Source organism: Lepidochelys kempii, chromosome 18, assembly GCF_965140265.1.
Source record: "Lepidochelys kempii isolate rLepKem1 chromosome 18, rLepKem1.hap2, whole genome shotgun sequence".
NCBI classification, from domain to species: domain Eukaryota; kingdom Metazoa; phylum Chordata; order Testudines; family Cheloniidae; genus Lepidochelys; species Lepidochelys kempii.
In genome coordinates this window covers 3,310,938-3,319,934 of record NC_133273.1, presented here as the reverse complement: position 1 = coordinate 3,319,934, position 8,997 = coordinate 3,310,938, and the positions used below count along the sequence as shown (strand labels likewise).

The 8,997-nt window shown below is 57.1% G+C and overlaps 1 protein-coding gene across 2 annotated transcripts in view; it reads left to right on the top strand.

The window, feature by feature from the left end:
* The first annotated feature begins 2,021 nt into the window (after positions 1-2,021).
* TRIM62 (tripartite motif containing 62) overlaps positions 2,022-8,997 on the top strand; it is a 44,564-nt gene continuing 37,588 nt past the window's right edge. For both annotated transcript variants that reach the window (XM_073316465.1, XM_073316466.1), the window contains exon 1: positions 2,022-2,498. In XM_073316465.1, coding sequence (XP_073172566.1) covers positions 2,091-2,498 — 408 coding nt within the window. In that variant the 5' untranslated portion in view covers positions 2,022-2,090. The remainder of the gene's footprint in view (positions 2,499-8,997) is intronic.

Genomic DNA, 8,997 nt, shown 5'->3' with positions numbered 1-8,997 from the left:
CCCCCTCTGTTCCTCATCCTCCCTGGAAAAGCAACCCATCAGAGCTACTGCAGGAGGCATGCAGCACTCTCCCCCCTTCCCTCAGGAGCCAGAGGAGTTTTGGGTAGGGGAGGAGGGAGAGGAGCAGCCCTTCCTTCCCTGGAGAGGCTGGTAAAGAGCCCTGGAGCTGCCCCCACCCAGGCATGGGACAGGGGAGACGAGGAAGCCATTGTGGTGTCCTAGACCTTGAGGAGGGCTCAGGGGCCCCACAGCTGCAGGTGGGGCAGAGCTGGGAATGGAACTGGGAGTATGGTGTAACTGGGACCCAACTGCCCTCACTTCGGATGGGGGAAAGGGGGCTGGCAGAGCCGTAACTGCCCCAGCACTGTGCGGGGGGGGGGGGGAGCTGGCAGAGCCGTAACTGCTCCAGCACTGTGCAGGGGAGGGGGGGAGGGGGGGCTGGCAGAGCCGTAACTGCCCCAGCACTGTGCAGGGGAGGGGGGGAAAGGGGGCTGGCAGAGCCGTAACTGCCCCAGCACTGTGCGGGGGGGGGGAAAGGGGGCTGGCAGAGCCGTAACTGCCCCAGCACTGTGCGGGGGGGGGGGGCTGGCAGAGCCGTAACTGCCCCAGCACTGTGCAGGGGAGGGGGGGGGCTGGCAGAGCCGTAACTGCCCCAGCACTGTGCGGTGGGGGGGGGGGGCTGGCAGAGCCGTAACTGCCCCAGCACTGTGCGGTGGGGGGGGGGGGCTGGCAGAGCCGTAACTGCCCCAGCACTGTGCATGGGGAGGGGGGCTGGCAGAGCTGTAACTGCCTCCACCCTATGCAATGGGGGGTTGGGGAGTGTGGGGAAAAAACCAGAATCATCTTATTAAAACCATCTGTTGATTTTGGGGGATCTGAGTCATGATTTTTGACCTTTTAGGGTTGGCAGCAGGGCGGATGCGCCTGCTAAGCCACAGATGGTGGCAGCGTCTCAGGCCAGGGGAAGCCCCTGACTAGAGCTGGACCCCGTCCTTCCCTTTCAGGGGGTTCCAGTGTCAGAATGTGGTTTGGGTCCGATTTGAAGCCAAGCCCCGAAGTTCTAAAGTCTCCGGGGGGACAGAGCCCCGGCGGCAGGGCAGGGCAGGGCACTGCGCCCCGCTAGCACCCAGCCACCTGCCTGGCGGGCTGTCCAGGAGCCGGGCGGGGAAACCCGCCTGATTTCTGCGGGAGTTTGGGCGAAATGGAGCCCGTCCCACGACTTCGCCAAATCAGCAAATTCCAACCAAACATTTTCCTCCTGGAATTTCCCCCGCCAGCTCTCGTAGTGAGCCCGGACGCGTGCGGGTTGGGCCGAGATGGGGGGAGGGCACGGCCCATGTAGGGGACACTGAGCCCGGCTGGGCACAACCTACTCCTCCCGCCCGAGCCCCACGCCCAGAGCCAGCCAGCCGTGTGCTGCGGCCGGGTCCCATGCAACCCCGCAGCGGGGTGCAACTCCGAGCTCCCAGGGCGGCGGCGCCCTGCAGGCGGGGCGTGCGGGCTGCTGCGGGCTCCGCTGACCGCGGGCAGGAGCGCGCCGCGCGGGGCTCCATGCCGGCGGGCGGAGCGCCCCCAGCCCGCCCCGGCTGCCGGGATCCCTGCGCCGCTAGCCCCCGCCCCGCCAGTGCGCAGAACCGGGAGGAAATTCCCCGGCCGGCCCTGACGCGGCGCGGGGAGCAGGCGCGGGGCCCCGCGGGCTCCCTTTGTCCTGGCAGCTGCGCCGGGAGGGGCGGGGAGGCCAGACTCGAGCCGGGCGCGGCTCGCTCCGTGCTCGCGGCTGCCGGCGCCGCTCTGCCGCCGCTTCCGGAGCGGGAGCCGCGGGACAAGGCGGGCCCGAGCCCCCCCGGCAGCGTCCCCAGCCCGGGCCGGCCGCGGGGCAGCCCGCCGAGGGGGTGTGGACGCGCAGTGCCGGCGGCCGGCCGGCTCCGCGGAGGCAGGGGCACAGAGGCCGGGCGTGTGCGCGCTGCGCAGGGAGGCGCCTCGCCCGGGGCCGGGGCCGGGCTGCCCGGGGGGCGGGCGGCTGCAGCGGCCGGGGCAGAGCCGCTGTCGGGCCCCGCGGGCCATCGCCGCTGGGGGAGGCGGCGCCCGCCATGGCCTGCAGCCTGAAAGACGAGCTGCTCTGCTCCATCTGCCTGAGCATCTACCAGGACCCGGTGAGCTTCGGCTGCGAGCACCACTTCTGCCGGAGATGCATCACGGAGCACTGGGTCCGGCAGGAGCACCAGGGCGCCCGCGACTGCCCCGAGTGCCGCCGCACCTTCGCCGAGCCCGCGCTGGCGCCGAGCCTCAAGCTCGCCAACATCGTGGAGCGCTACGCGGCCTTCCCGCTGGACGCCATCCTGAGCGCGCGGCGCCGCTCCGCGCCCTGCAAGGACCACGAGAAGGTGAAACTCTTCTGCCTCACGGACCGCGCCGTGGTCTGCTTCTTCTGCGACGAGCCCGCCGTGCACGAGCAGCACCAGGTCACCAACGTGGACGACGCCTTCGAGGAGCTGCAGGTGGGCGCCCCGGCTGAAGCGGGATGGGCCCTGCCCCCGGCCGAGCCTCCCGGGAGGGGCCGGTGCTGGGGAGCCCGCTGCCTGGCAGGGCGGCGCCCCGCGCTCGCGGCCTCAGTGGTGAATAAAACCAGCGGGGAGTCCGGTGGCAGGGCAAAGAGGAACAGATGGATTTGGGCAGAAGCTGTGGTGGGTAGAAAGCCCTTTCTCCCCGCCAGGCATCTGAGGAAGTGGGTACAAATCTGTTCGCCTTTAAGGTGCCACCGGACGCCTCGTAGTTTCTGTGGCTACGGACGGACACGGCGACCCCCGGCACTCAGTTGTGACTGTAAAAAGCCCTGGCACCCCTTTCATGACACGCTGAGCTCTGCCGAGGAGGTGCCCACGGGCAAAAGCCCTGCGCTCAGCCTGGCTGGCCAGCTGCTGCTCCGCCCAGAGCTAGGCTCTCATTCCTCCGGCCGGCCATGCCTGCCCCCAGCCCGGCGCTGGGTCGCTCCGGAGCCCTGAACCTGCCTGGCTCAGGCAGTAGCTCTCTCCTGGGGCAGCGGACAAGAGCCCAGAGCCTCTGCCCTGTGCCGGGGGAGGGAGGGAGGGAGCGCTGTGTGGCAGTCCGGCCTTAGCGCATCAGGCCTATGCCGAGCTCCTGGAGAGAGCTTCTGCTGAGGGTACAGACGGTGCCACACGCCCCCCTTCTGTCCCTTCCCCAGAGGCGGCAGCCTCTTCTCATCCTCTACCCTCCCCTTGTTTCCTTAACCACCGTTCTTGTTTTGGGGTTTCTGACTGGAGCCAGCCCCCCAGGAGGGCCTGTTCCCCAGGCAGGGCGTGCTGTGCTCCATCTGCTTCACAAGGAGGGGTGGTGAACCCCTCATTTAATAAAAGGAGCAGCCAGCCCCTTTCTGAGCCGTTTGGCAGGGATCATGCCCCCACAACAACCCTCAGCGAACTGCGCCTCCTCTTGATTCCATCCCCTACCCGCAGTTCTCTTCTCACCCCCATCCTGCCTGCTTTGCTGCTCTGTGCATCTGTCTGAGCATGCGCCTCGGCATCTCAGCTCCCCGGTACCGTCCAGTGATTCAAATGGTGCTTGACTTGAGTGACATTGTAAGTGACATGGGCTGGCTGTATACTACCTCCCAGGATCCTGCGGTCCACGGAGCTAGAAATACCCACAAGGAAGATGCCAAAGACCAAATGGTGCAGAAAGACCGATAGACCTGTGGAATGAATCCACTTCCTTCTGCTGGGGAGTAATATGGTGTTCCTTCTATCCTGAGTGCTGCTGAAAGGGATAGCAAGGTAAACAGCTTTCTCTCCAGTCTGCAGCGTACCATGCTTTGGGGGTGAGCAGCAGAGGTTGAGATTTAAGATAGGGATGATTGAATGCCATGCTTTGCAGGGTCAGGAAGGAACTGTGTCCCTCCTGTGCAGCAGTCCTCTGTGGGACGCTTTGCTGCGGAGGTTTATTTGGGTGGATGTGAGTGGTGGGTGTCTACATCTCTCTCTGCTCTCAGTGACAAAGCTTGCTTGCCTCCAGGGCAAGAGATTGAGCTGAGATTCCCAAACTTGAGACCTCCATGAGCCTGACTCCTGCATTTCCAGTGGGTCACGTAGCTGGGCACAGCGCAGTGGATGATTTACAGCGCATGCTCTGCCGGTATCATTGGAGGCATCGTGTTGGGCAGGAAGCTGGTAATCACGTGTCTGTTTTAATTTTTGGATTAATAATCTAGCAAGAGGGAGACTGGGGGCCTGGTCTCAGTCTCCTGCTGCTTAGTACCCTTTGGGATTTTTAAAGCAAATTTCCTCTTTCTCTGTGAATTGGACTTTAACCAGGGGAGCTGGGGTTTTTTATGGCTATGAAGTGAAACTGGCTAAGATCTCTGCACTGGGTAGGAGCCAGACACTGGCCTCAGACCCACCAACTAATTGCTTCCCAGTTGATAACAGCATTTATTGCCTTATTAAGGATACATCTGGCTGGTATCAGGGTGGCACGCAGCCTGAGATCTCAGCGATAGGGTACAGTTATTACCCTTCCACTCCAGAGTGGTATCGGAGCTGGCTTTAGGATCTTTGGGTCCCAGAACTATTGGTGGGGAAGGGGATAGGGATGGTGGGGTGTTGGTGAAGATAAAAGGGGTAGCCTGTAAATTGCCCAAAAATCACAGGGCCTCAGAGTTTGTGTGTGCTTTGGATTGTCCTAGGATGCCTGCGGGGTGGGAGATATATCTAGTTGGGCTATGAGGCAAGGGGTGGTTCAGGAGGGAGACTAGTGTGTGGGGTTCTCCAGTGGGGAATGCTGATTATTTGGGTGTGGCCAAAGTACTCCTAGCATGAAGTTCCTGGGCTCATTCATGATTCAAAATTGTTCCCAAATTCCTCCCCCAAATTATTCTCTCCCTATGGGTTGTTTGCCCACTGAGTTTGTGAAATCAGGTTCTTTATTGGTTAGCAATAGAAGTCACATAGTATTGTTCCTGCTTGGGTGACTTATGCAGCTAACCAGCAACTGCCATGGATTTTGAAATCATTTCAGAGATCAAATTTGAAAATTCCCTTAGTGCTGGTTCTGCTTTGCACTGAGGGACCCCAGACTGAAAAGTCTCTTAGGAACACCGGCATTGCCTGGCCAAATCAGAACAGGGACCTGTCTAGCCTGGTATCCTGACTCTGACATGGCCAGTACTAGTTGCTTCAGGGAAAGGTGCAAAGAGCCTTCAGTTATGGAATAACCTGCCCACAAGGGATGTTTTTACCTAACCCCTGTTACTCAGTGGTTGGCTGATGCATGGAGCAGGAGGATTTATAGCCCTCATCCATATAAACCTCTCATTCTTTTTGTTTAGGTCTCCTAATAAGTTCTTGAACTATGTGAAATCTTGTGGTTCCAGAGGTCAATACTGCGCTGTGTAGAGAAATATTTGTTAGGATCCGTTTTAGGTTTTTCTGGCTTTCAACTTTGAGCTGCCTCCCTGTTCTTAGGAAGGGTGACTGGAGCTCCTCTTTCCAGGGAATTGAATGCGAGAGGATCACAAGGTGTTCACGCTGGCGTTGGTGTATGCTGCTTTGCTAGGCGCACTCTGCTCAGCCTGTGACAGGCAAATTGGCCTGATTTCAGAAGATATGTATTTTGCAAACATAACTAGCTTCTGTCACTCAGTGAATCTCTAACGGGCTGGTCATCATGGGAACAACTCCATGACTGGTGACTATGACCTTACCTCAGGCTCTATCTTGCTGCATTTGAAAGCTGTTGGTATTTAGTAGCAGGACTGGGGTTAGGGCTTTTGGTTGGGAAGGCAGGTGCTCTGGGAGACTATGGGAATCTGAGCCCTGGTCTATGCTACGAGTTTAGATTGAATTTAGCAGCGTTAGATCGATTTAACCCTGCACTTGTCCACACAACGAAGCCATTTTTGTCGACATAATGGGCTCTTAAAATCGATTTCTGTACTCCTCCATGACGAGGGGATTAGCGCTGAAATCGACATCGCCGAGTCGAGTTTGGGTTAGTGTGGACGCAATTCGACAGTACCGAATGGGAGGTACTCGTTCTGATCGCTGTATGGGGAGACGAATCCGTTCTATCAGAACTCCGTTCCAAAAGACGAAATGCCAAAATATTTGAAAAAATCTCCAAGGGCACGAAGGACAGAGGCTATAACAGGGACCCACAGCAGTGCCGTGTGAAAATTAAGGAGCTCAGGCAAGCCTACCAAAAAAACAGAGAGGCAAATGCCCACTCAGGGTCAGAGCCCCAAACATGCCGCTTCTATGATGAGCTGCGTGCCATTCTAGGAGGTGCCCCTACCACTGCCCCACCCTGTCCGTGGACTCCTGCAAGTGGGGAGTCTCACGCAACAGGGATGAGGATTTTGGGGATGAGGAAGATGATAGCGCACACCAGGCCAGTGGAGAAACCGTTGTCCCTGACAGCCAGGGACTGTTTATCACCCTGGAGCCAATACCCTCCCAACCCGGGCTCCTGGACCTTGAAGGCGGAGAAGGCACCTCTGGTGAGTGTACCTTTGTAAATATAATACACAGTTTAAAAGCAAGCGTGTTTAATGATTAATTTGCCCTGAAGACTTTGGATGCATTCGTGGCCAGTACAGCTACTGGAAAAGTCTGTTAATGTGTCCGGGGATGGGGCAGAAATCCTCCAGGGACATCTTAGGGAAGCTGTCTTGGAGTACTCCCAAAGCCTTTGCAAAAGGTTTCTGGGGAGGGCAGCCTTATTGTGTCCTCCATGTTAGGACACTTTACCATGGCAGGCCAGTAGCACATAGTCTGGAATCCATTGCATAAGAAAGCATGGCAGCGTGTGGTCCTGGTGTTTGCTGGCATTCAGAGACTTTACTTCTCTGTGTTATTCTCAGGAGAGTAATATCATTCATGGTCACCTGGTTGAAATAGTGGAATTTTATTAAGGGGACATCAGAGGTGGCCATTCCTGCTAGGCTGTTTGCCTGTATCTGAAAAAAACCATCCCCGCTGTTAGCCATGCGGTCGGGGGAGGGGTGAAGCAATCATCCCAGATAACTGGTGTGTATGTGTGTGTGGGGGTGGGGGGTTAGTTGGGTTTGTGCTGCACGTTAACCCGAAAACATCAGCCCCTCCTTTCAAATGGCCAATGTGTCTTTTTCAATTTTAACCTCCCTTTTTTTCCTCCCACAGCTGCAAATGTTTCAACACTGCGACTAGCATCTCCGTCCCAGAGGCTAGTGCAGATAAGAAGGTGAAAAAAATGCACTCGCAATGAAATGTTCTCTGAGCTCATGCAGTCCACCCAAACTGAAAGAGCCCAGCAGAATGCGTGGAGGCAGACAATGGCAGAGTCCAGGAAAGCATAAAATGAATGTGAGGACAGATGGCTGGAGCAACAGGCGAGGTGGCAGCAGCATGATGACAGAGGCAGGATGCAATGCTGAGGCCACTGGAGGATCAAACTGATATGCTCCGGCGTATGGTTTAGCTGCAGGAAAGGCAGCAGGAGCACAGACTGCCACTGCAGCCCCTGTGTAACCAACCTCCCTCCTCCAAGTTCCCTAGCCTCCTCACCCAGACGCCAAAGAACGCGGTGGGTTGGGGGGCCCTCCGGGCACCCAACTACTCCACCCCAGAGGACTGCCCAAGCAACAGAAGGCTGGCATTCAATAAGTTTTGAAGTGCAGTGTGGCCTTGTCCTTCCCTCCTCCCCTCATCCACAACCCCACCCTGTGCTTCCCTCCTTCCCCACCCCCCGGGTACCTTGGCAGTTATCCCCCTATTTGTGTGACGAATTAATAAAGAATGCATGAATTTGAAACAACAATGACTTTATTGCCTCTGCAAGCGGTGATTGAAGGGGGGAGGGGAGGGGAGGGCGGTTGGCTAACAGGGAAGTAGAGTGAACCAAGGGGGCGGGTTTTCATCAAGGAGAAACAAACAGAAATGTCACACTGTAGCCTGGTCAGCCATGAAACTGGTTTTCAAAGCTTCTCTGATGCGCACCGCGCCCTGCTGTCTGGCTGTGTGTAATCTGCGGACAGGCAATTTGCCTCAATTTCCCACCCTGCCATAAATGTCTTCCCCCTTAGTCTCACAGATATCGTGGAGCACACAGCAAGCAGTAATAACAATGGGAACATTGGTTTCACTGAGGTCTGAACGAGTCAGTAAACTGCGCCAGCGCACTTTTAAACATCCAAATGCACATTCTATCACCATTCTGCACTTGCTCAGCCTATAGTTGAACAGCTCCTGACTACTGTCCAGGCTGCCTGTGTATGGCTTCATGAACCATGGCATTAAGAGGTAGGCTGGGTCCCCAAGGATAACTATAGGCATTTCAACATCCCCAACGGTTATTTTCTGGTCTGGAAGTAAGTCCCTTCCTGCAGCTTTTGAAACAGACCAGAGTTCCTGAAGATGCGAGTGTCATGAACCTTTCCCGGCCATCCCACGTTGATGTTGGTCCCTTGTGATCCACCAGTGCTTGCAGCACCATTGAAAAGTACCCTTGCGGTTTATGTACTGGTTGCCTTGGTGGTCCGGTCCAAGATAGGGATATGTGTTCCGTCTATCACCCCCATCCCAGTTAGGGAATCCCATTGCAGCAAAGCCATCCACTATGACCTGCACATTTCCCAGAGTCACTACCCTTGATAGCAGCAGCTGAGTGACTGCGTTGGCTACTTGGATCACAGCAGCCCCCACAGTAGATTTGCCCACTTCAAATTGATTCTCGACTGACCGGTAGCTGTCTGGAGTTGCAAGCTTCCAAAGGGCTATCGCTGCTCACTTGTGAACTGTGAGGGCCGCTCTCATCTTGGTATTCTGGCGCTTACTCTGAGATAGCGCGTCAAGTCACAAAGTTCCATGAAAGTGCCCTTATGCATGTGAAAGTTTTGCAGCCACTGGGAACTGTCCCAGATCCGCAACACTATGCGGTCCCAGCAGTCTGTGCTTGTTTCCCGGGCCCAGAATCAGCATTCCAGAGCATGACTCTGAGATAGCGCGT